The sequence below is a fragment of the Dreissena polymorpha genome, chromosome 16 (genome assembly GCF_020536995.1).
Source record: "Dreissena polymorpha isolate Duluth1 chromosome 16, UMN_Dpol_1.0, whole genome shotgun sequence".
Classification (NCBI taxonomy): Eukaryota; Metazoa; Mollusca; class Bivalvia; order Myida; family Dreissenidae; genus Dreissena; species Dreissena polymorpha.
The window spans coordinates 39919420-39947307 of record NC_068370.1 but is presented as its reverse complement, the minus strand read 5'-3'; the positions used below and the strand labels follow the sequence as shown (position 1 = coordinate 39947307).

At 35.7% G+C, this 27888-nt stretch overlaps 2 protein-coding genes and 1 long non-coding RNA gene across 3 annotated transcripts in view; all 3 read right to left on the bottom strand.

Moving 5' to 3' along the window:
• Window positions 1-19200, bottom strand: part of LOC127862868 (uncharacterized) — a 73822-nt gene extending 54622 nt beyond the window's left edge. Inside the window, exon 1 of the mRNA XM_052402127.1 lies at window positions 18936-19200. The gene's annotated coding sequence lies outside the window, so the exon portion shown is untranslated. The remainder of the gene's footprint in view (window positions 1-18935) is intronic.
• LOC127862867 (uncharacterized) lies at window positions 17365-19037 on the bottom strand. Its single transcript, XM_052402125.1, has 2 exons — window positions 18334-19037; window positions 17365-18141 (listed from the first exon to the last, which is right to left on the bottom strand). Exon 2 carries the CDS (start codon window positions 17977-17979, stop codon window positions 17575-17577), a length of 405 nt encoding a protein of 134 aa, XP_052258085.1. The 5' UTR covers window positions 17980-18141; window positions 18334-19037; the 3' UTR covers window positions 17365-17574.
• Window positions 19201-24768: 5568 nt separating the features above from the next.
• Window positions 24769-27148, bottom strand: LOC127862876 (uncharacterized). Its single transcript, XR_008040833.1, has 3 exons — window positions 27037-27148; window positions 26699-26783; window positions 24769-24837 (listed from the first exon to the last, which is right to left on the bottom strand). It is a non-coding gene; the product is annotated as an uncharacterized LOC127862876 (long non-coding RNA).
• Window positions 27149-27888: the final 740 nt, after the last annotated feature.

The following is a 27888-nucleotide window of genomic DNA, read 5'->3' as shown; positions in this document are numbered from 1 at the left end:
TTTACCAGACTAGAGATTGACTGCCAATCCGAGTAATCTAGCGTGAGACCGTTACATTGGTACTCAGACAGGTTCATGAGAATTTCAAACACGTTCATCAATTCTTGAACACTGTACTTCGGCTGAATCTTGACATGATTTGTCTTAACGTTAGTGAACATTTTCACAATTGCTGCTGGGTATGATCTTTGTTCTTTGCCCACATAAAATACAACCCTGTCTTTGCTTTGTTTAAGCGACTGAATGAGCTTTGAAGAGATTTCAATACCAATATCGTACTTCAGTTTAGTGAACAAGCGATTAGTGGCTTCGGTGTCAGTGACCCGTTTAATATCTTTAACGTTTATGGTTGACATGGTTGACATGGTTGTGTGTGGTTTGAGTGTTTCTATAGAAAAACTAACCTTAAATAGATTTTTATCGCAGTTTTCCAAACCGTAATTTGTGATTGTATAGACAGTTGAACATCCACAAAAAGTCATGTTTTTTCTTGAGCTGGGAATCACATCCTATAGTGTTAATCATAACAAGAAAAACATAAACGCCTAAAAGCGAGTAAGGACAGAGTGAAGTGTTTCTCGAAGTTTTGTATGTATCGTAAATAAACTTTATGTATGTGGAATTGTTAACCGTACTTTCGTCAAACAGAGAGAAAAAATTGTAAGCTTTCAGTCGGTTGTATCCACACATTGGATAACCAAACACTGAGTCAAAATGACTTGTTATTTCGCTAGTTGTCAATTTCGTGAACAGCGACATGCGTTCATCGTCTTTGAACTCATTGAGAACCATCGTGACACACGTTTGAATTCCGCACCCGAGTTTCGAGTTAATATCTACTAGCTTGATTTCGAATGTGCGTATTTGCTCTTCGTATTCTGTTATGTACTGCAAAATGCATAGCGAACATTCGTTGTGATGTCTCGAGTACATGGGTGAAAACAAGTAGGTGTTTTGAGCTAACTGTTCGTCTTCGTCAATAATCAAATCCTCATCGATATCCATTGATAAAGAAACACATGTGTACAGTTCAATGGTACAATTTATTTAACATATATACGAAAATATGACAAATACAAGTCAACATAATCATACAATATTGCAACAACGTAGTCATTGGTCATCATCGCTCAATTCTAGATCACTGAGTATTGTTTTTTCCTTTTTCGGTTTCTTAACAGTTTTTTTTTCACCAGATTTTCGCATTCTCTTAACAGCCAGAGCGTTCATAATTTCCTCTTCATCATCGTTCAGCGTATCTGACATTTCTGCATCGGAGATGTCGATATCGGCATAGTTGCGTTTTTCCTCAACCTTGGAAGATTTGATTCGCTCTATCAAAGAAAACATGGTTTCGTCTTCCCCAGAACCGAGTATTTTGTTGAGCACATCAATTGGAACTCGATCGAAAACCTTGGAGCTCACAGTCTTCAAAACATCGTCTTGCAGGTTTTTTGTTTTCTTGATGCCCTTTATCAGATGCTGCGTTCTTACTTTGAGGCGTCTGTACTGCGCTAGTTTGGTATCAATCTGTTGTAATTTCTTAGAAAGGTCTTCTAACTTCGAACTATAGTTAGGCGACACGAAGACACCTGGCTCGACTTCAGAAACCCAATTCCTTTTCACGCCGTGTTGCAGGACAGCATTTGCAAACTCATTTATTCGTTCACGGTTGTTCAGCATTTGTTGTGCCATCGTTGAAAGTTATTGCGAGTGTGCTTATTTCGTTAAACGCATCAATATATACGTGTGAAAAAATAATGCACGCCTTACTTGTTCATCATTGGCTTGAATAATCGAATGTAGTACGCCTCCTTGGCTTTACGCACGTGCTTGTCTCGCTCTGTCTCCAAAACGAATACAGTGTACCGTTCCTTAACATCGCACAAGTGTTTCCCACATTCTATCAAATGGTCAGTAGCTCGACACAAATGCTGCTCTGTTCTAATATGAGAGTTGTGTGTATGAATGCGTTTTCTCAGATTAATGGTCTCTCCAATGTACTCACCGCAGCAAGTGTTGCACTTCAGTACGTATATAACATCTGTTGATTTACAAGTTAAGTTCTCTCCATCTTCCACTATATACACAAAACCACAATTAAACTGAAAACTATTTCCACTCTTTATTTGAGAACATAAAGTGCAACGCATACCGTTACATGGTTTAACTTTGTAATCCATACAAATTTCGATATTTCGAGATTGTGAATAAAAATGTGTTTATACGCTTTTTTTTACGCAAACGTGAAGATCAGCTGGTACCGTGAAATTTATTCCCTGTTCTTGCATAGCCAACGTAATGTCAAAACACGAACAGTTTTGCGAATTGAGCTGACTGAGATGTAACGTTTTACTAACGTTTGTGAAACAAAACTCGATTGTCAAGTCGAATATGCACACGTTTTCGTCTCCGATATCGTCTAGTATGGTTTCAAAAATGCTCTCGAGCAGTTCATACGAAGACATTGTAAATTGTGACAAGATGCATTCATCAACATGGATCCAAAATTCTTGAATGTAACCCTGGCTCTCGCTTTCAATCGTATACATGTCCTCATACGAAGAAGTCATTGTGAGTTGTGACAAGAACGGATACAAACGGTTTGATATATGTCATCAGTTTAAAACATTATCGTTACGACTAGCGATGTTGTGCAGTGCAACTATGAAGCAAATAACAGCCATCACAAGCACAATGAATCCACCAACACAAACAGCGACAGTTTCCCAAAACGTTAATTTTCTTAGTCCCGGTTCGTCATTCAATGTACTTTTACCCAACAAAACCTCGCAAATCGTGGGACTGTGTTTGCATTTTTCGATTGAAATGGTCTTTGATCGCATATCGACATACGTGCATTCTTGTCCACTGTTCGTCCTTTTGTTGTACACAATGAAGTGTTCGCTTGTGACAGAACTGTCATCTATATTTTTTATTTGAAACTTTGCCTCACTCATATTGTGTGCAGTGTTCTGAGTAATGCTAACCAAATATGAAACTAACTTATCATCCAAATCGTAAACACTCGCAATATTTGAGTGCGAACAATTTTCATCAATCCGAAAACATTTGCCATCATTCGCTTTCACAGCACCAATTTCGCAGTATGTAAAATTAGGCCATTGTATTCGTGGAACGCGAAAGAAATGTCCCTGTATCGCTATAAGCACAGCATTCGTGCTTTCGGTGCAGTTTTCAATATGGTATGTATTTCTGAATAACGACATACATTTTCTCTCAACAGTTTTGCCATCTTTGGTGCTGTAGACGGTAAGTTGATATGATGAGGTTTTTTTTGCGAGAATAACTTCGTTACTCACTTGTTTCACTGTTTGACTTAGTATCTCATGTAAAGCACGATCACGTTCGTTGATAATCAAGAGTTTGTACTCGCGAAATGGAGAAGAATGCGTATTAGAGGAAATCTTGAATGATGAATCCAAATTGATAAAATAGCACCGATTGTTGTGCAATTTGCCGATTGTAGTAGAACGATTGCATGTTCGGCAGTAACAATTTTGCAATCCATAAGTAGATACCTCTGCAACGGTCTGCTTGTCATGCTTAATTACCATTTTATGCTTGTTTATAGTATCTTGAATATTGCGAAATTGTTGGTTAACGACAGTATCGTTTTGAACTGGCAGATTTATGGTCTTTTTTGGATTGTTGCTAACATTTCGAATATCGTGAAATTGTTGGTGAACGATAGTATCGTTTTTTACTGACAGATCTGTGTTGTTTGTCCATCCGATTGTAGGTAAGATTTTCAGGTAAGAAAAGTCGATATTTGGAACATTTGCATCGCTTTTCTTTTTCTTCGAATCATAGTCAGAGTAATCCTCGTCAAAGTAATCCTCGTCAAAGTAATCCTCGTCAGAGAGATCATCGTTAAAGTCAATTTTATCATCGATTTTTAAGCGGATCTCACTCATTTCTTGCTTAATTTGTGCGAGTGCGTCCCGTAATTCTTTGGACTTATGAGGGATATATTCTACTCCTAGATCATATTCTTTGACGTGCTTGTATAATGCCAAATCACTCAATTTTCTCTTTAATAACGCATCTTTGATTCGTGTTAACGCATGATTCAGTCTCTCGGGACTAGCACCTTGCACATTTACATCGCACCATGTCCCTAACGTTGTACACAGTTCAGTATTGAATCTGATGATGGCATGACCTTGTATCCCATTTGCACAAATTTCACTTCCAATATAGGTTAATGAAAAATTGTACGGTAGCAAAGGTATCCAAGCGTGTGTAGAAATCTCAGTGTACGCCGATTCCACAAACTCACTGATAGAGTACGTTTTCGGCTCAATTTGCAATCTAACTAATAGACTGGGTGTATCGTAAGTGATACCCATTTTTCCCACTACAAAACTATAGACTACACTGTATACCGGTTTCGAAAACGCTTTTCTCTTATTTGGACATCTAGAAAGACCTATGGATTTGCATTGTTGCTCATGTGCCTCTAAACTGAACTCTGGGTTTTTCATCCATTTGTTGAACAAACGTAAATCTTCGTTGACATCGTCGTATAATGACAGATAATCAAAGGTTACGTTTACCAACACATAAAAATCCCCATTTGTGACAACGATCGATTTATCCTGTAAAGGCTTGAAACAAGACTGTTCATAAAAATTTGGGTTTGGACGTCCTAACGCATTTGTTTCCACCACAAGAACGAGTAAAATCACACAAAAGTACTCACACGCACGCATAATGAACATTAAATAGTTGGTCACAAGTTGCATAAATACTTCATATATAGATTAAATCATTCATTCTTTTGCCAATCATCATCATGACAAGCAGTTTCGTGTCAACCAAAATACAAGATAAGGATGTTTTGAATCAGATCGAAATGTATGCGACTCGCAAGGCTGCTCTAGAACCAACAAAAACGATCATGAGATTATTTGATGAAATTGTCGAGGAAACTGAAAGAAAAACTAATATCGGAAAAATCAAAATTCAACACGCACTAATGGAGTCTTGTACTTCAAGAAATACCTTTTCGGTTTGGTGTTTTGTGATCAAGGATGTGACAAACGAAACTTTGAGAGTTCTTGCTACGAAAGCGAACCGGTGCAGATTCGATTTGATGTATAATTATACTCACGGTGGAAACTGGATATGTGGCGCAATAGATTTCCACGGTTCGGAGAAGTCAGAAGATATTATCCAAGCGATACTTGAAACAGAGAACGTTTTTGAAATGTTTAGTGCCAATGCGATGACAAAATTTACCCATCAAATTGTGTCACATCGTGATTGTTGAATAAAATGTATTGTATTATAGCTTGTGTTTTTGTGTTTATTTTTTGATACTTCTCGAAAAACAAACAATACGCAAAATCGTTTTAGGTTTTTTTATTAACACATACATGCACAATCGAACACAAAAGAACAAACATGCCATAACTGTCAATGCCTGAGTCTTACATCTTCTTTGTTCATTTTCAATATCCATGTTATGATTGCTTATATTCAAATGTTTTGAGTCGTAGCGTTATCGAAAATACACCTAAACTTCCTATACAAATACATGGATGTTGCCTCTCATATTCATCCATGTATTGAACGAATGCCTCATAGTCAGAAAAATAAATATACTCGGTCTCTTCATCCCATAGACGTTCAACCTGATTTTGTTTTTCATCATCGATGCCACTGATTTCGTCCGAATAAAAATTGGTTTCTTCTCTATATTGGTCGTCCAAAAACTGTTCGTAAGATTCGAAAACCTGTTCTTCTAGTATATCGCAAGCATCATTAGTTCTGCAAACCCAACACATTTTTCTATCATGTTTCTCTACATCTTGATCATTGGAACCTTTTTGAGGTATGTAATTATCATCGTCGATTCTGTCCTGGTAATATGTTTGCTTTTGATCTCGTTTTGCATTGCGTATTTTTGTTCTTTGTTTCTTTTTTAGCCTGTGTTCAGCCTTTTTACGCTGCTTTTCAGTTTGTTTTCGATTAGATTTGTAGCGGGTACGAGTACAAGTCTTATCAATTTTCGCCATTAGCAGCTCATCCAAATCACTATAATCATCGTATTCGTCATACTTTTGGTCATCTTCGGTTTGAAGGCTATCAACCGATTTATTTAAATATTTTTGGTTATCATCGCTAGAATGAACATCTTGATCGCTTTCTGTTTCCACAATTCCATAATTATCTCTTTCATATTGCTTTTCAAACTCGATTTCCAAGTACCTATAGCATAAGTCATAGTCAAAAAATTCAAATTCAAAAGGACAAGCACGGCAAAACCGTCGATGACTGAGTCTCACTTCTTCTTCTTTGTTCATGTTCCAATCGAACACAAAAGGGCAAGCGGGGCACAGCTGTCGATGCCTAAGTCTCACATCTACTGTGTCCATGTTCCAAATGGAAATGTGCGCATTGCAAAACACGCATCTTACGCAATTGAAAATAGTGTCGGAGATGACACAAGGGTCGTAGATGAACCCTTGGCTAGCCAGGTCTTCCTTTGACACCCTGCGTATGGATGGCCTGCCTTCAAAGGTTTGAAGTCTATGGTCCATATTTTGAAAGCGACTGAAGGCTCGTGGTTCAGATTTTCTAAGCCTCGCAAAACGACTGTACACAGACATGTTTGCGAACAAACGTTCTAAGACTTACTAACGTATTCATCTCCTATTTATACCATTTTTTGTAATGACTTATGCGATACAACTCTCGTAGTACAATTAGTGTTTGACATTGTATATTGAAAACAAAATTAGCCCGGCAAAATTAGCGGGGGGGGCTTTTTTAAAACCCCACCCCCCTTATTAAACCGTCAGAACATTTTCCGGGCATATCATATAGCGCCGCATCCCGCACCAAAAATGCACACAAGAAAAAAGTGGCTGTGGAGAATGTACAGGTCAAAAGAGTTAGTTAAAATGTGGTTACTGTCCAATTATCTGCAACTCATCTTGCTACCAGTTGTTTATAAAAAAATATATTTTATATTCGAAATCTTACGTGAACCACCCAGTCCTGTAAGCCGAAATGATCCGTACAACAAAATTGTGTCTTTGTTGTTGCGACAGACACCCATAATATCACTTTAACTTTATTTTAATTTATATTGAAATACAAATATAATACGTTTTTTACACATTTCATATAAATTAATACATATTTGACAAAATTGTATAATCTCGTTTTAAACCCAACGATTCCATTTCACATTTCATAATGTCCGAAGACTTGCAACGACTGTTAATTAAACATGAATCTTCTTTAGAAAGAAGTACACTGCCCAAGGCAGTTGGAACATATGGAGCTTTTTCATTGACGCTTTCATCATTTGCCAACATGGCATTTACAGTTGCTTCATGTAGCAAAGTTACAGTCTTTAATATGTCGATACAAATCGACTTCAGAAGCTCACACAAATTTGTATATGGCACAATAAAATGGAACTTGATCCAAAGCGACGTGTTTTTTGTAGAAATGATGAAACACTTAGATTTTCTACCTTGATATTTCGGAAGGCAACGTTTGCATTAAAATATTGGAATATTCGAGTATTGATGTAAGACATTCTGAAAATACATAAATTTTTGTTTTAATGAAACATGTTATAATATTGTCATACAAGTATTCTTATTCTTTTCACCATAAAAAGTCATTGTAATAAATGATCAGTAGAGCATAAACAGCATGCAAATAATAGTTTCTGCCATATTTATCTACATTATATTTCCTTTTATTTGGAAATCCATTTGGGGAACAGGCACCCTGTTATTGATTCTACACAATTATTAAAACAACAATTGTTTGTATCACAACATACTGAGTCCAGTAGTTTCCATGTCAAATGTAATAATGGTTGGTTTTTTCTGGCAAGATTACTGGTTTGAAGATTCCCTTAGGTATCGTATCTGGTATTTGATCCGTGTCGGGGCTGTCTTCGTGCGCTATACCTGTGCAATAAACAGATGAAAAACAGGGATTTGTTTAATGCTTTTGAACACACATTTTTATTTTATCAATAGTACAGTAAACCAGTTTCAATCACAATTTTCATTGAAATGCTAATGGATGCATTTTAAAATCAGTACACACAAATGAAATAATGACGGTATTCAGATCGTTATAAATATAAACATACATATACTTATCAACAATTGAATTATACTTTAGGTCAAGGTGGTGTAATGGATAAGGTTTCCGCCTAACGATTGGAAGGTGGTGGGATGCCTAACTTACACTGGCGGTAAAAAAAGATGATTGGTTTTACAACACATACTAAAACAATATCCAGAAAAGAGAAAAATAATACATTTGAATATCAACCATACTTTCGTTTTGACAACTGATGACAGAAATAATTCAATGTTCGATGTGAATCTAAATTACGTTTTAGTGCAGATTCATTCATACGACACAAAGACACTATTCTGTTTTACGGATCATTTCGGCTTAGAGGACTCACCAGTCATATAAAATTTCGAATATAAAATATATTTTTATAAACAACTGGAAGCAAGATGAGTTGCAAATATTGGTCAGTAACCATAATTTAACTAACTCTTTTGACCTATTAATTCTTTTCAGCTCAATGCAACAGTGAAAAATGCCCATAATATCACTTTTAAGTGACAGAATATATACAGACATCAATACTCGAATGTGTGAACATGTCAAACAATGCTCGTTTAAAACTAACTGAGTGACAGTCATGTCGTTCAGCTAAATAGCAAACCTATATTTAAACACATACGACTTAACAAATTATATATTTACATACATAAGAGTTCGATTATCGCTTATTTGAGTTTAGCCTGTATTACCGAGGCTTCTGAAAATGATAATTGAGTCGATTACATATTGTGCTGATTCTTTACCACAAGTTGTTGAATAATATTCAAACTATTGTTTTATGTAATGTTAATGTATTTTCGTTGTAAATACAGTTTGATTATATAACATAATATATCCAGACGTTATCAAACGTTATGTGTTGAATTTACGCCGAGTTGTGAAATTTTGACGTCGTTTTCATGTTACAAAGTGGAGTCGGACTTTTTGACGTTCATCAAAAGAACTTGCAAGTTTTTTGTGCAATAAATGACCAAAAATAACAGAATTAGTATAATTTATATAAAAACAATTCATGCTTAATATACAACGCACATTTTAATTATTATTTACCTTTCTGACATTTCCCTTATGATCTCTTTGATCAGATGTTCCCCATTCTCGAAGAGGCTTTCAATGCTTCGATGTCGGATCAGCACGCTTGACACGGCAACATTTCTGGATGACAAAAGAAAAACCTCATCTTCGATTTCCTTCACAATTACACCATCAGACTGAGCTGGCTCGGCTGGCGATGCTGGGGTTAATGGTGATGCCGGTGGTACCGCGGGAGGATACATAAGGCGTGTCATCCTTCAGGATACGGAAGTCAATGTAGTGATCCAGCATGTGCTGTATCACAACATTCACCTCGTTATCATCCCAAAATCCAAACCCCGGCAAGCCATATACCTCCAGCGACACCGCATCCAGCAATCGTGATACATCGGCTATCTCGGATTCCTCCGTAAGATAGGCCTCGTGGCTAACGGTCGCCATATTGCCTTGTATTACTACTTTACTACCCAAAAGGTTGTCAGTCTATTGTTTTGAGGCTGTATACGATGCGCGTTGAACTAGCGCCAAACTTTTAACCGAAACTTTGATATTAATAGCACTATTAACGTTCATTTGTGTTGCATTTTGACCTATTATCCAAGTGATTTACTTTTCCATTATTATTTAATCACCCTATCATCCAATTTTTAAGATGCAATTACGGTGTTTACAAAACCAACCAAACCGAAAGTGAAACTGGATGCATTACGTTTCGCGATGTAAACATTAAATATTTGTTCAGTTTGAGGAAGCGAATCTATAATAGACGTTGGAATATGTATGCAATACAGACTATCATTGCCGATTGTAATACTGGCTAAAAAATACCTTTTATGACAGGTCATGTATAGAACGTTAATCAAATAGTGACCATAAATCACTACAAATGTCTGGGTTGTTTATTAATATAATTAATGCACGTTTCTGATCTAATTGCCTGTATCTAGTTGTAATTACCATGATATTGATAAAATTAAAACGTTTTTTTTTCATAAATTAACATTACATGTTTTATTTTTATCATTTAGGGAATATATAATTGTATCATTATCATCATTGAATATTCTGAAGATCTAAATTATCATGATTACTTTAAAGTAGAATTTTTAAATTTTACTCATTATTTTTAATGAATTTGCACATTTGCTTGATTCAAAATAAAATGTATTAATAAGGGTTTCAGTTGTTAGTTTTAACCCATTTTTAGTTCGATTAAATTTAAAGTACTAACTACGTACATGTAAGTGAAATGCTCTTGAGTTCGTTTCCTGGGCCTAGAACCAGTACTTGGGTGTCTCTTGGAGATTTCTTAAGAATGCTCCCACACTGGGGATCACACCAGTGACCTCCAGAGCATTATACAATTGAGGATGCATCAAGATTAAAAAATGGTACATGTATAAATTAATAAAGAATCAATAACAATCAGAAACTGTGCATTTTTTTCAGTATTGTGTGAAAGGATTTAAAGTAATTATGTGTTTTTGAAATATGATTTATGTGAATTTGAATAAATATATAAAATTTAGTGATTTTCTCAGACAAAACTGTTTATTACATACTAAAGTATTCAGAATGTATTATTGTAATATTCATTCAATTTTTTTAGTACAAAAAGCACTTTTCCCTGGCATTTGTATTTATAGTACTTACATATTTTATAATTCTGACAGCATTTATAAACTGTGTTCATGCAAGCATGAAACCGGTTTCATTTTTTGAGTATTTAAACAAGAGGGCCATGATGGCCCTGTATCGCTCCACTGCTGAAAAAAGGCTGAAACAAATTTCTCTGCATGTGCAAATACTTAAATATAGGCCCTATTTAAGCACATGTACACTTTTGTGACCTTCTGGGCTGGGTCAAATTTAACCCCAGGGGCATAATTTGAGAAAACTTTGTAGAGGACTACTATATCTCACTACATACAAAATGTGGTAGCCCTAGGTCCTAGAGTTAAGGACAAGAATATTTTTTAAGTTTTCACAAAATAAGCAAGATATAAGCGTATATAATGTTCAATTTTGTGACATGCGGTTCAGGATCAAATTTGACCCAAAAGGCATAATTTGAACAAACTTGGTAGAGGACTATAAGATGTTACTGCATACCAAATTTGGTAGCCATAGTCCAAATGGTTTTCGACAAGAAGATTTTTAAAGATTTCACAAAATAGGCACTTTAAAAGCGTTTATTCAATTTTGTGACCCCCCCCCCGGGCAGGGTCAAAGTTGACCCCAGAGGCATTATTTGAACAAATTTGGTAGAGGTTTATTAGATGTCACTACATACCAAATTTGGTAGCCCTAGGCCCAATGGTTATGGACAACAAGATTTTTAAAGTTTTCACAAAATAGGCCCCATATAAGTGTATGTTCAGTTTTGTGACCCCGGGCAGGGTCAAATTTGACCCAAGGGGCATAATTTGAACAAACTTGGTAGAGAACTATAACATGTCACTACATACCAAATTTGGTAGCCCTTTGCCTTATGGTTAAGGACAAGAAGAGTTTTAAAATTTTCACAAAATAGGCACTATATAAGCATATAATTGATTTTGTGGCCCCCGGGGCAGGGTCAAATTTGACCCCTGGGGCATAATTTGAACAAACTAAGTAGAGGACTATACAATGTCTCTACATACCAAATTGTGTAGCCCTAGGCCTTATGGTTATGGACAAGATTTTTTTTAAGTTATCACAAAAAAGGCATTATATAAGCATATGTTCAATTTTGTGACCCCCGGGGCAGGGTAAAATTTGACCCTAGGGATTAATTTTGAACAAATTTGGTAGAGGACTATTAGATGTCACTAAATACCAAATTTGATAGCCCTAGGCCGGATTGTTATGGACAAGAATTGTTTTGAAGTTTTCACAAAATAGGCCTTATATAAGCATATGTTCAATTTTGTGACCCTCTGGGCAGGGTCAAACTTGACCCCAGGGGCATAATTTGAACAAACTTGGTAGAGGATTATAAGATGCCACTACATACCAAATTTGGTAGCCCTAGGCCCAATGGTCATGGACAAGAAGATTTGTAAAGTTTTCACAAAATATACCCTATATAAGCATATGTTCAATTTTGTGACCCCCGGGGCAGGGTCAAATTTGACCCCAGGGGTATAATTTGAACAAATTTGGTAGAGGACTATTAGATGTCTCTACATACCAAATTTGATAGCCCTAGGCCCAATGGTTATGGACGGGAGATTTTGAAAGTTTTCACAAAATAGGCCTTATTTAAGCAAATTTTCAATTTTGTGACCCCCAGGGCAGAGTCAAATTTGACCCCAGGGGCATAATTTGAACAAATTTGAAAGAGGTTCACCCCAGGAACATTCCTAAGAAATTGGACCAGTAGTTTAGGAGAAGATGTTTAAAGGAAAAGTTTATGCATGGATGCACGATGAACACATGACCTTTGGCCAGTGGAGCTAAAAATCAAATTAAACATTTAGTTTTGATGTAAAATCAGTTTTTATATGCAAGTGTCTATTTCACTTATAAATTAAAACAGCATATTATTCATTATTGAAAAGATTATTCCAAGCTTGATGTCATATTTCAACTTTGCAATGTGTAGTTAATTGAACATTGTATTGAACTGTATGGGCAGCTATATTTTTTAATTTATGTATGTTGTATTATACAAAATGCATTATTTCTACCACAAGTAGACCATATAAGGCCTACTGCTACTAAATAGGCACTGGTATGAATTTGACACTGTTTTTGATGCTCATACAAAACTTTAATTATTACAACACTTTAGTATATTAAATATTTTCAAGTTTTTGTTCAACATTTTTTGCAAAAGAAAAGAGTGTCTTAATGCATTTGAAAATATAATTAAAACAAACTAAAAATGCATTTTAACATACCTTTTTCCTGGTAAAGTGTATTTGGGATGATAAAAAATACACTTGAAGAGTATTAATGCTGGAAAAATGCAGAAAAAAATACATTTGTTTCTGTTAGAAGTGTGTCTTGTCTGCATTTTTAAGTGTATTAAATACATCAAATGCAGATAAATACAATGCCAATACTGTTACATGTATTGTAATGGACATAAAATGCACTTGTTCTTGTAATTAAATGCTTTAGTTAATTGAAATAACCTTTTATAACGTTTTAACAATTAATAATACCTTTTTATATAAATTTTCTTTTGAAATGTGAGATTTTTGCACCACTAGTAAGAGATATAATTTGTGCTCATAATGCTTTATCATTACACTATATAATATCATTTGTTGTATGAAAATTGCCCGTAAAATTCATGTGAAAGCTCAAGAGATCAATAGCAGCGTGCTATACCCTGCTCCTTGTTACATGACTTGATGGTATTTAGTCCCCAATTCTACATGGCTAAGGGAAAATTAATGTGCAGATTTGACAAATAAGTCTTAACTGGGATCCAATAGGCAGACTTTCATATTACTTGTATTTAATTTAAATCATGATCTGAATTGCTCTTTGGCAAATCTTTGTTGGTCACAGTAGTCAACTGAATTTTGTTCACTTTGTAGTGATTATATTTTCTATATTTATCAGATAACATCTTTCTTCAAAAGTTTAACATGATTGCTTGGTTAATTTAGAAACAAGATCAATGCATCATAACATAAAATGAAAATATGTGTAATAGTAAAAATGGCAGCAAAAAAGCACTAGATTATCTGCCTTAAATCTGAGACGATGTGTTGATGTATTGGAATTTCTCATAAATAATGTGTTCCATAGTTGTATAATTGTATAGTCGCATGCATGAGTGGTGTCAATGTCACAATACCAAGTAAAGCCTATAATTTACTAAAACAATTTGAAGTTTGATGTTGTTTTTTTTCAAGATCTGTTATATATAATTATATATACATGTATATATATATATATTGTTGAAAAGTTAACATGCAATAAGTTTACTGTAATTAAGTGACAAATAGTTTTACTGATTTGGTTGGATGCATATATGCAGTTATATCATGGTTTGTGCAGAGGACAGTAGCAAAAACAAGTGCTGTCTCCGTAGGATGACATACGCCCCCGATAAACGCTTTAATAGAAGTTATGAGCATTTTTCAAAACCTAAACGCCGATCCTAAGTTCAAGGTCAAAGGGGTCAAAATTCGTGTGTGTATGGGAAGGCCTTGTCCATATACACATGCATACCAAATATGAATGTTACATCTGAAGCGACATAGAAGTAATGAGCATTTTTTCTAAACCTAAATGCAAAGTGTGACAGATAGACAGACGGACAGTGCGATCACTATATGCCCTCCTTTGGGGGCATAAAAATGTGTTTCACATTGTTTTGGTAAATTAGTAATGTAGTTAAATGAGCAGAATCATCAATTATAAAGTTATTGATTATAAAGTGTTGCTGGCATATTTGATGCATTCATCTAGCTATAAGAAGGTCCCTGTTTTATCCCCACTGGCACCGAGTGAGGGTTCTCAAAATCTTTAAACAATATGAATAACTACATATAGGGTCAAGAGCCTTGTTGATATGGGAGCTAAACACCTGAAATCAAAGCGACCCAGGTTAAAGGCCGAGGCAAAATAAATAAACCAGAGGCCGCATGAGCCTGCTATACTCTGAACAAGTTTTGTTTCTTCTCAGAAAACTGGCTTACAGTAAGTGTCTAACTAAGCTTTAGACTTTGAGTTTCAGTGCACTCAATCTTAAATAAATTGGTCAAATTAAATAATAATTTGTAAAAAATAAACATTCTGCACAAATTCAATTATTTACTTTACCTGTGTGCATGAATCATTTCAGTCTTGATGGTTAGTGAACTATGTCAAAAGCACCATATCTATGAAACACTTGTATTTTGAATAGTGCAATGTTCCACAGAAATGATGCTGATGATAATTCTACACGATGATGAATTATTAGATATATTTCTAAATTCCATTTCCACCAACAATTCGGTTATTTCACTACCAGTTCACATGCTTCATACACAGTTGAAAATAACACTATTTCACTCAACAACCGTGACACATGTACTAAATTTTTCAACTTTTCGCAATTAAACTTGTCTTCTACTGTTATTGTTGTTGTTGTTCTTTTGAAAGTAGTTCGAAAGATGGCGACCATTAACCCAGAGATTGATTTATGAAATAAATCGTCTGCTGATCCAGAGTGCGCATCCAGTCCATCGGGCAACCAGCCGCTCACCAACGCATCTGACTGCGCAATGTCTGCCGGTGCAACAAGAACAATAGTTGTGGGCGCATCCATCCTGCTTGCTTTCCAAAGTAGAAATGAAGAATAGACCGATGTTATGCTATATATAGAGAATTGAATCAGCCAATGAAATAGTCGGGTTAGTGAGTACTAGCTTTCATATTAAATGCTGTGTAGTCATTCTTTACCTTGATGGTGACGTCACTATGGGTTAAACATTGGTTTCAGTTAAGTGGAGTCTACCTGCTGGCCATCTAAAGATATTACTACGTCAGCGAACCAGTAGTGGGAGTTATGCGTTTTGCTTGTTTTCAATTTTTTTAATCTTTTTGTTCTAGTTCTTGTTAATTTTGTTAATTTGATTAGCTCTGTGATTAGTTGACCTTTTGATTCCTTGTAATTTGGACTGGTAATCAACCGGTCCTCGCCTGTATACCGTTCTCATCGTGGTGCAAGGGTGAACATCTATTGATAGTTATATCCTTAGATGGCCAACAGGTAGACTCCACTTAACTGAAACCAATGTTTTTGCTTATTTCTCTTGGAACACATACATACAATGAATGGCAGACAGACAGACAGGCCAAAACCAATATGCCCTAGATCTTTCTATTTGCACAATGATCAGCATGCAAAATAAGCTTTTTTTACCACTGCCTGCATAACATATATTAAGAAAAGTAGTGGCCCCAAGATGGATTCCTTGTGAACACCGAAAGTGTTAGTTTTGAAATAACTTTTGCATTTTTGAAGATAGCTACTTGATATTTTGCATGCATTTGTATCTTTTGGAGCTGCACATTTTGAGTGGTTAAAAGTCAAGGTCATCCTCCAAGGTCAAAGGTGAAATATATAGGAAAAAATCGCTCATTTAATATACACTTTTGCATTATTGAAGAAAGCAACTTGTTATTTAGCATGCAAGTGTATCTCATGGAGCTGCACATCGTGAGTGGTTAATGGTCAAGGTCATCCTTCAAAGTCGAGATCCAACATATGGATAACTTAGTTTGTTCGCACGTTTGTGTTTGAAAAGTGTTTTCGCTTAGCTCAAGGCAATATACAACAACAAGTAACTGTCTGTTATATAATTACAAACTATGTAATAATATTTTATTTTCAGACAAAAATTCTGGGTAGTAAATATAACCAGTACTAATCAATGATCATGTATAAAAAGGAAACAAAAAATCAAGCATTTTCCAGGGTTGAACCAGTACTTACAATGTATACTAATACATATTCATTTAAACAAAGACATAAAAGCATATATAAAAACATTAACAAATAATCAAGTATTTTCCTGGGTAGAACCAGTACTTACAATGCATACTAATATATATTCATTTAAATAAAGACATAAAAGCATATAAAAACATTTACAAATAATCAAGTATTTTCCTGGGTAGAACCAGTACTTACAATGCATACTAAAACATTTTCATTTAAATAAAGACACAAAAGCATATAAAAACAAAATGTAACAAATAATCAAGTATTTTCCTGGGTTGAACCAGTACTTACAATGTATACTAATACATATTCATTTAAATAAAGACATAAAAGCATATAAAACATTTACAAATAATGAAGTATTTTCCTGGGTTGAACCTGTTCTTACAATGTATACTTATACAAATTCATTTAAATAAAGACATAAAAGCATATAAAACATTTACAAATAATCAAGTATTTTCCTGGGTTGAACCAGTACTTACAATGTATACTAATACATATTCATTTAAACAAAGACATAAAAGCATATAAAACTTTTACAAATAATCAAGTATTTTCCTGGGTTGAACCAGTACTTACAATGAATACTAATACATATTCATTTAAATAAAGACATAAAAGCATATAAAACATTTACAAATAATCAAGTATTTTCGTGGGTTGAACCTGTTTTTACAATGAATACTAATACAAATTCATTTAAATAAAGACATAAAAGCATATAAAACATTTACAAATAATCAAGTATTTTCCTGGGTTGAACCAGTACTTACAATGTATACTAATACATATTCATTTAAATAAAGACATAAAAGCATATAAAAACATTTACAAATAATAAAGTATTTTCCTGGGTTGAACCAGTACTTACAATGTATACTAATACATATTCATTTTAACAAAGACATAAAAGCATATTAAAAAAACATATAAGAAATATCAGCCGGTCTAGGGCTCTACATAGGGCCTGCCGTCAGGCGAGCTGCACGAGCCTTGGCCAGGTTTCGGATCTTTGCTCGAACCTGCTCAAAGCCCAAACGGCCCATGGTCGCCCGGTTGTATTTTCGTCTCACGACTTCGATGCCTATACTCTTGCCTGACAAGGACGTCGAGACAATGTCCTCTGCGAATACCATGTTTATGGCCAGTTCCTCCGCCTCCGTAATCCTATTTCTCATGCGCCTCTCAGGCCTGGGTGGTGGCAAAGCCACCAGAGGGACCACCCGAGCCACCACAGGGACCGTCGGAGCCACCAGAGGGACATCCTCGTCGGAGTCGGAGGCCTCAAACGGGACGTACTCCGAGTCCGAACTGGACGACCTCGACAGGGAGCTGGACGACGTGGACGCTCTGGACGACATTGACGAACTCGACGACCTGGACAGGTCGGACGAACTGGACAGGTCGGACGCCCTGGACGAACCTGACAACCTTTACCCGACAGACGTGGGTGCCGGTGAAATGGCGGGCGTCTCCTCCATGATGGCCGGCTTCTCAATCCCGTCATCCTCTGGCTCGCTCCACTGTTGAAAAAGAATAAAACACGTGTATATTCGATATCATTAAAAAATTGTATCTATATATGAATATTTACCTTTATATATATTTGTTATAAAAATCTATATGCCGTCATGTGTCGGAGCAATACTTCTTTGTCAATATTGAAACTATTTAAGAAGTATAATACAAGTAATTAAAACAGGCAATTCACTTACGATATACACTCCCTGTGTATTTGCTCTTATGCCTTTCTCGACCGCCCACTCTATCCACTGACTTGCCGTCATCGATGCCTCCGATGCATCCATCGTCCACAACTGTAATAAAAAATGAAACACGTGTATAATCGATATCATGTAAGCGCGTTGCAACGCTTTTGAATATTTAGATGTTTAAATTGTCAAAAGATGCAAAAAATAAATATTTTAGAGCATGGTAAATGTTCAGTATTACTGTTTCTTCAAAAATATCATAACAACAACGCAACTTTGCGAATGTGAATTTTTTTTTGTTTATATTGTCCAAACTGTGAAAAGGTCCCTTTTAAGTGCGTAGTGTTTAGAAGTTATGACGACATCAGATCTCCCACCGACCGCGGGATTGTATTACGTCATATCTGAATATATTTTACGCCAACTCACATGTGTATGTCTCCTAAAGTGGATTTTTCGAATACCATGCGTGTTATCATTCTTAGCGTAAGTTTATCTATATTGTTGAAGTTTCGTATATATTGTTACTTGAGTATACTAGCGACTGACTGACAAAGCCAACATAAGTAAATTTCAAATAAGAATTCAACACTGATTTCACTTACAGAAAATAAACAAGAGACTCGTGAGCAGGTCAAAGTCTGGGTTGCTCCGATAAATAACATTCGAAATTCAGCGAAATGGCTTTATATAAAAATAAATGGCTAGTTTCTGTGTTTGATATATCGGCAGGTTACGTTCACTATATATAAGATACTGGTGTCTGTTTGAGTCCGTGGCCCGGGATTCGGACCGGCTGTGGATGGCCTACTTTGTATGTGAGGTATTTTACGGTGCTCGGACTCTCCTTCCGATTATTTTTGGGAAGTCAGTCTAGCAGCGCGTTTAGCGATTATCTTCCTGGTGCGTGTTTTTGCCCTCGTCCTCTTCCTCAAGGAGCTGATGTATATAATAGAAATCAATAGTATCACTTACTTGTTCTAAACTAAATGACTGGAACTACTAGACAAGGTTTTATGACATAATTGAGATAAATGCTGAGAGGGATCCAAATTAATGCAAAATTGGAACTACAAAACTATGCGATGTACATAGTGGTCTTGGATGGGTGCTCGGCTGGATGGTTCAATATTTGTCCTATGTGTTTAATTTAATATACGAACTGTTTTCAAACTGAATATGTCTTTATAGATGATCATTCCATCTGCACCACGATGATGATATGATACTGATAAAATTAGCATCACCATATTCTTAACCGTCATTAGCCTATTCACCAATACCATTATTATGCTTCGATATCACTAGCATTGCAAACATTAGTAGCACATTTAGTTGCTCACCCGATTGTCTTTCAATGTAGGCGAAAGCGTCTTCTTCTGAAACTACACGCGCACTTCAAACGCGCAGTTGTCCTCGCTCACCCTTATGTTGCCTTTTGGGGCGGTAGGAGGTTTTGAAAGGTTCCCTCTCCTTTTTCCTGGGTATCTGATAAAAAACAATCAAAATATATTAGGTCAAATGATTATAATTCTGTTTCTATAAAGTATGAACACTTAAAGAGTATGTGTTTCACTGTTGACTTGTGTTCATGCATGATATATATAAAGAGGCTGTCCCCCTTTTAGTATGACATATTCAATGCCAATTTAAGCCTTATATTATTAATGACATTTATTATTGACTTAAGTGCGCTGTCAAAAACAAAGAAAAGGATTTAAATTGATAATATTAGATTTACATTACAAACATGTAAGCATGTTTGTACCCATTATTTTCTTGCATGGGTCTCTTGAGTAGACCAGTATCGGCCCCTCCACCTTGCACACCTACCACCTTGTTTTGGGCACTAAGGACAAGAGCTGGACAAAGTGAACAACTATACACCATTCTGAAAAAGGTTGTTTTTGCAAAATTAAAATAATAATATAAACCACGGAAAAATGCTTGATCTGCATCATTATTTTATTTGCAATTGGTAATGTTTACAATATGACTAACTTCTCCTCCAAAATTGTCAACTGTAGTTTTTTGGGAAGAGCTGCCTTCCCAGAGCTCTCCACAAAACCCCGTCTCCTCCCATCCTGCATAATGGTCCGGCTCTAAGATGAATAAAATATCACTTGAAATAATGTATGAGTAAAAGGTATCCCTCCTCTGAATGGTAACAGTATAGTGACATGCCATTTCCTTTCAATAAACAATATGGATTGCCAGCTTCTTCTCTCAGCAAATCCTTCATTGCAGCAACCATATGGTTTACACTCAGTGTTTGAAGTGGATGCATGGTGTCGATGCAAAAATCCCCTGGAGAAATCAAAATGTATTTACTAAATGTAGGATTGTAATTCAGCAGTGTTTAATCAGGGTGATGTAACAGTAAAAAAGAAAACTTTGCCAAGAAAACATTAGTTGTGATTTGTAAAAATTTGAAATGTACTATTTAAGTTTTAACAAAGGTTAATATTAATGTTAAACTAATATAATGTTTTTTCCTCTCTTTCGCACAGAACCGGAATTCTTGAAACAGGCCGAGATGGTTGAGACCTAGTGTTCTCCTTTATTTGTCTCACCCATGAAGTGTCTGTGCATCTGACAACCCACACATCACGTATAACCGTCAGAGAATCCAATGCAACCGCGAAAAAAACTATTACATTTCAATACATAACACACGTAGCACAATAAATTAAGGAGTGTTTTTTTTGTTTTTGTCTTGTTTGAGTTTCTTATTCATAAATGCAATATCAATCCCATTCTATTTAAGACATACAAATATGCATATCAAAACCACATTTTATATTATTTTTTAAGATTATAATAAAATATTGTATATGTAAACATTCAAACATTGTTCAGAATCCACTTGCGCATCACTTGATGACTGTGGACTCACCAATGTGCAAAGCTGGAGAAAGTAATTGTATAGTTAATCTCACATAAAAAGTAAAATAGATTGCAAATTAGAGTTATTTTTTTCAAGTGAACGCATTCCATAATATCATGTTAGTTTGTTCAAATCATATGTACTTGCACATGTCCCCTTCTGCGCCGCTTTGAAGCTATATCTTTGACCTTGAAGGATGACATCGATCAAAATGTTCAGCTCCATGAGGTACACATGCATGCCAAATATAAAGTTGCTATCCTCAATATTGCAAAAGTTATAGCAAAATGTTAAAGTTGGGGCAAACAAACAGACAGGGCAAAAACAATATGACCCCCACTATAGTGGATGGGGGGGGACATAAAAAGCACTAACCATAACCAGTTATTGTTTAATTTCACAATATCATTGACATATGCTCTCGTATTTTTAATAAATATTGTAAATATTGTATTGTAATTAAAAACACCTTGTTATGTTCCTGTTGTAGTTCACCTGTGCTGCATTGGCTGTGTTTAAATAAGGAGTGAGAAACCACTGATTGCATGGATAGCCACTGTCCCTAAGCAGATATTTATGCTCCCCAGCCACATGTCCGCGTTCAAACAGTTAGAATACGCTACTCCCCCTTAGAATCCGGCTATCATGGCCGCATTTCCTCAAATTCATGAGAAAAACATAAAAACAAAACAAAGGCACAATTTTAATCTTTTGTTATTCTTACGAGGAACTGGGTAAATACGACACATGTTCTCTATTTGTCGCAGAAACTAAATTGTGTCAATGTGTCGTACGAACGAATCAGTACAGAAATACGAAAATGTCCCAACAGTGCACATTAACGAAACTATTTCAATACAAAAGATGTTACCCAAATGAATAAAACTCTACTAATTATTATTCTTATGTACTACGTTTTGTTAAATGTTATTCTAGTTGTGTATTCATCGACGTTGAACCTGAGTAATACGAACTTATATACTCGTATCAGCATAAAGCTAATACATTTCATACAATTCCCGAAAAATAAATTAAATTTTATGTTTTGGTACGTTTAAGATGGCGCTTTATATGGACCTTTTCAGACATTTTGCAGTTTGTCAGTAAATGCTTTACATTGATAAATGTAAACATTGGATCTAAAAAAAAGCTCGAGGAAAAAAACAAGAGTACATAAGAGTTCGATTATCGCTTATTTGAGTTTAGCCTGTACTACCGCGGCTTCTGAAAATGATAATTGAGTCGATTACATATTGTGCTGATTCTTTACCACAAGCCGTTCAAAAATATTCAAACTATTGTTTTATGTAATGTTAATGTATTTTCGTTGTAAATGCAGTTTGATCAGACCTGCAACACGGGAGTATTTTGTGCAGGACTGACTGGTGTTCGGGACGTCGGGAGGAGCTGCTCGGATGGTGGTGCGTGAAGTTGACGGGGAAGGGACCTCGCGAGGGGCTGTGTGGATGGTGGTGCCTGAAGTTGACGGGGAAGAGACTTCGGGAGGGGCTGTGTGGATGGTGGTGCCTGAAGTTGAAGGGGAAGAGACTTCGGGAGGGGCTGTGTGGATGGTGGTGCTTGAAGTGCACGGGGTAGAGACTTCAGGGGGGTGTGATGCCCATCTGCTGAGAAAATAACTTCCACGGGAGACTTCTGTTGACACGTGGGTACTTCCACAGGAGACTTCGGATGATATATGGGTGATGATGTGTTTGGTGACTTCGTTGGACTTTCAAAGTCATTGAACAATTGCTCGAAGGTCAACTTCCGACTATGAGGCGGGGCGGCAACAGCACTGAGGGATATGTCAGGACCCTCCTCCGGTGTCCCAATGGCACGCTTGTAATCATCTGGATTTATGGCCAATAAGAACCCACAACGCTCACGTAAGAAGTGAAGTCTCTCATCGTCCGCGATCACCCCGACGTGACACTCACTCACATGTCTCTTGTGGTCAACCATCCGTCTCTTGGACTTCTCATCTTCGCTGCACCACGGACAGACCACCCGTAGGTACCCGTGGTTGCTTACGTGGTTCTTCAGCTGATCACGAGTTGTAAAAATCCTTTCGCATCCGGCAAACCAGCATTCGAACGTCATCTGAAATACACAATAAATTGGTCCTCCTAAGGAATTGCTAAAATTATACGATGAATAGCTGTGATAAATTTTAAAAGAACATGGTGATAGGCTCGGTTTCAAGTACAGACCAGGGCATGTTGCTACCGTTGAAGGATTGAATCTGCGTTTGCAAACCAAGGATAATAAATAACGCCGTTAACGAGTGTCCTCATCTATATAACACTTCACTGTAATATCACCATGTGCTCAACGTACACAATTTACGAATTAACACCTTCGTCCACACAGCTATTGGCCCTGAAATGCAATAGTTGTCGCGAAGAAATGAAATTGTTTGATCACACACCAAACGCAGTAAGGTCTCTCACCTTACTTCAAAGGGTCTTCTTCACCCTCACGGTAGGCCTACCGATTTAAGAACACCTGGCTTCGGAAACAAAATTATAAAACAACAAAATCTTTAACGCAATTCAAGTGTTTTATTCTACAAGCAGTGATGCATATACATATGTATCGCGCCTTGAGAAAACCAGCACAAATGACAGAAATTTCGATTTTTACTTTTTTTCATTTTTGGTATCTACGTTCTTTTCCTATTCCATATATGTATAAATGTCAAACTTTTCCAACGATAACCTAAACGAATTTACATTTTCGTTAGCCCATGTGACCCTTAAGTGAGCGTCATTACGTCGTAATTTTGACGCCGTGTCGTATATATGTAATTTTATTTTCAAACTCACTTGGTACATATTTTATTTAGAAATGTACGTCATAATTATTTATAATTTCAAGGTTGTTGATGATACTGATGACGTAAATGTATTACTGTTTGGTTATATCATATAATGTGTAAATATTAATTTATGTTTTTCTTCACGAAAATAAAAACCGTACGTAGTTTATTTGATAATTTAAATGACATCGGAAAGGGAATGTTTATATATTTTTGTTATACAAACAAACGTATAGAATCCATAATACATTAACATGACCCCGAGATGACAATAGAGGTCGCACGTAATCACGAAAGTAGTCGCGCCGTGCTGCAAGTAATCAAGGAGCGAGCAGCTGCACTGGACGGTCGGTGTTCATGAAGGGGAAGCCATGGTTCTTCAATGAACACAAAGAGGTTTCTTCACCTTCGCTGCATTTCTTCGCCATGACAACGCCGGGGTAGACAGACGACATTCGGAAGAACTGATTTTTCCTGCAGCGGAAGGGCACATTTTATAATAAATTGTATTATTTGTATTTTGCCCAAATCAGTAGGATTGTTATTAAACTATTTGCGTATAACATACTAGTACATTTTCTACAATGTAATAATTGCTGCTTACCATATGCCAGGTAGCAAGCACATTGAAGTGTTCGCCTATGAACGACTTCCAGTTACTCCAGCACCACGCTGGGTAACGAACTGCAGCGTTAGTGCTACCCGACCCGTCCTCAACCGCTGCCAACTCGTCTCTACGTCGCTTCGTCTGTAGGCCTTTTTAACACAGCAAACCCGCTGTCTACGTGACAACGCGCGTGACCTAAAACATAATAATAAATCTTAAATGATCTATTTTACAAAATAAAAAAAGTGTAATGCAATATTTAAATACGCGTTAATCAATTGATAATTTATATATAGGTCTATCAGTATATTTAAAGCAACAATGAAGTGGCAATAATAAGTAATAATTGAATTCTATAACATACACATACTTACACAAAAAATGTAAGAACTTCCACGGTTCGAACCAATGATAAATCAATCAAAAAAGTATTGAGCATACTGCAATACCGACTGCGCTTTTCACACTGGCTAGAGTTATGATTTATTGTAGCCTACTATCAAAATGGATACGGTATGTTGTAAAAATATCATTTTGAATATCCACACAGAAATTTAAAAAAAACACATAAACTAACAGCTCATTAATTTGTCCATTATTGCTACTTAACTTTAGATTTTAATAATTATGGCTAGTAGTAGTCATGTGCTTTTTTAATATTATTGTAAACACCCAGAAGAATATGCTTTAAATATGAGATAAACTCACATACAATTTTCAAACAACAGCATATATTACACAATAAATAATGTTTTCAAATTATCGTTATAGTCTTGTTATTCTCTGACACTATTCTACGACCAACCAAAGTTTCTTTCATTCACTAATCCAGTGGCAGTGAAAAACAATACAGACTACAGTACACAGTCCTTGAATCTCAGTGACTTCAGCATAATTCATTGTATATTTTTGGGAAAAAAATATGAATGTGTGTGATATCATGAATCAGCAAGGCAATCAATAGGGCACTGTGTGGTGTTTCTGAAAAGCTGAATGCCAGTGCTCAGTTTTAACGGGATCCAGCCATTTTAGAAAAAAAGCAATAGGGCAATCTCAAAAGAGATCACAGAAACATCGACATTGACAACCAAAGACAGTTCTCTTTGACAGGTACTAGTACCTCAACATTTAAACGCATCGCTTACAGTTTCAAACCAGAGGCAATAAAACCTTTCACTTAACAGTTCATTATGATTTTGTGATTATGAATATTGACATTTATGGGATAACAGTTTTACATTTCTAATTGTTTATGCAGACAATAGTTTTAAGCTTCTGTATTTAAAGTGGTGTACACTGATGAAATTATTTTATCTCATAAGAAGTTAAAAGTAACATTCCTATTAAATCTAAACCGTTCAAGCAATTGCATATTCGACAATTTATCCAAGCCATCTGAGCGTTCACGAAAATTTCTTCTAGGCAATATGCAATAAAATTGACAAAACACTATCACATAATATGTAAATTAAGATCTAATTCACACACAAAGGTCAAAGTCACACATTTTGATTAAATATTCCTTATTTGGTAAGTGTTCTACCGTACTAAAATGGATTCTCAAAATGTCCTGATGTAATTGTTCTCAATTATCAGGCACAACCCTTCACTTATACCTTTTCTTTAAGTTGTACAACCATCCATAAACACAATTTATTTGGCGGGGGATATTTACGAATTTGCTTGTTAATTAATATTTGGTTAACATTACGCATTAGTATTAGTCCACTACTTAAGAAACCGGGGGGGATTTATGGTTTGCGCTGTGTGTGTCACACTTGTCTGATCCTGCGATAACTTTAACAGTTGTTCATATTTTTCACGAAACTTAAAACATGAATAGATGGCAATATGCGGATTATGCACGTCATTTTGTTTTGTTCCTACGTCAAGAATTCTGATTGCTATGGCAACAAATAGACTACAAATATTGCTGAAAATGGTGGATACTGCGAATAAACAAATAAAATATAACGCGATATGTTAACAAAATATACATAACAAACAAGTTTTAACGCGAACGTCCATCGGAAACGGTTTGTTTACAAAAAACTACCTCGTTTTTCAGTTGACAGTTGTATGTCTGGATCGCTCTGACGCTTCTTGTGCAATCGGCCACTCTGATTGGTCGATCATTGGCGCTTGCAATGACGTGTAGAATGAGGGTTGATACGGGGGATAACTTTATTTGCATACGGCTGTGTTGAGTTAGTCGTTTGGTTGTTTATATTATAACAAATGCAACAAAAATTCGTAACAAAACAAGTATGTTTTCACATAAAAAAGGAAAATATTAAGGTGATTATCAAATTGTTTTTTTAATTTTGGCGAACACATAATTTAAACATTTGAACAAATAAACAATTCAATGTAACTTAATTTCGGTTGACTTACTTCATGACATGGGTCTCCAAGTATTGTTTGAATACATCTCTATTTGAACAACCGGTCTCCGATATTACTGACATGGCTCCCGCTGTCGCTCCATCCATTAGCTCATCATTCATCCCTTTGCCTACATATCGTATTGTAAAATTTTAAAACCATATTAAATATGAGTTACTATGAAATTTTCATAAAATATCTTATTAAACATTACCAAAAACTCATTCATTACAAATGTTTGTCATTTCAAATAATTGCCTACAGTGCCTCATATAATTAATTAAATGTATGGGCTCCACAAGGAAAATTTCAAGAAGTTTTGTTGGTAACATAACATTGTGAAAAGAAGAACTTTGAAACATTACACTAAAGAAAATTTTAAGCAAAGTTTATTATGTACAGACTGGAGTAGTGTTATGAACGGCGATATTGCCTCTGTAGCATGGGATAATTTTAAATGTTTATTTTTGTCAGTATTAGACAATATTGCACCTGTTAAGGAGGTTAGAATTAAACAGCGGACAGAGCCGTGGATTACTTCTGACATTCTTAACTCTATCAACGAAAGAGATAAGCTTTTCGTTTATTTAAACAGGACAAACCTGATGTGAATTATGATAATTTCAAAAACTTGAAATATAGTACTGCAAATATGATTCATGCTGCTAAGAAAAATTAGTTAACTGATATATTCACGGAGGCCGAAAGCCTTCTATTTGGCAATTTTCCCAAAATATTATATTAAAGTCATTCGCCCATTAAAATTTAAAAGTCAGGCTGCTATTGCAGCAAAGGAAGCCATTTAAGTGTGCAGAGCAACTTCACAGGCTCCAAAGCTTAACAAGATAGAGGACTGGGAGG

Excerpts from the sequence above, each read along its gene's own strand:
- LOC127862867 (XM_052402125.1), bottom strand. The coding sequence starts at position 17,979 with ATGTCGTCCAGAGCGTCCACGTCGTCCAGCTCCCTGTCGAGGTCGTCC.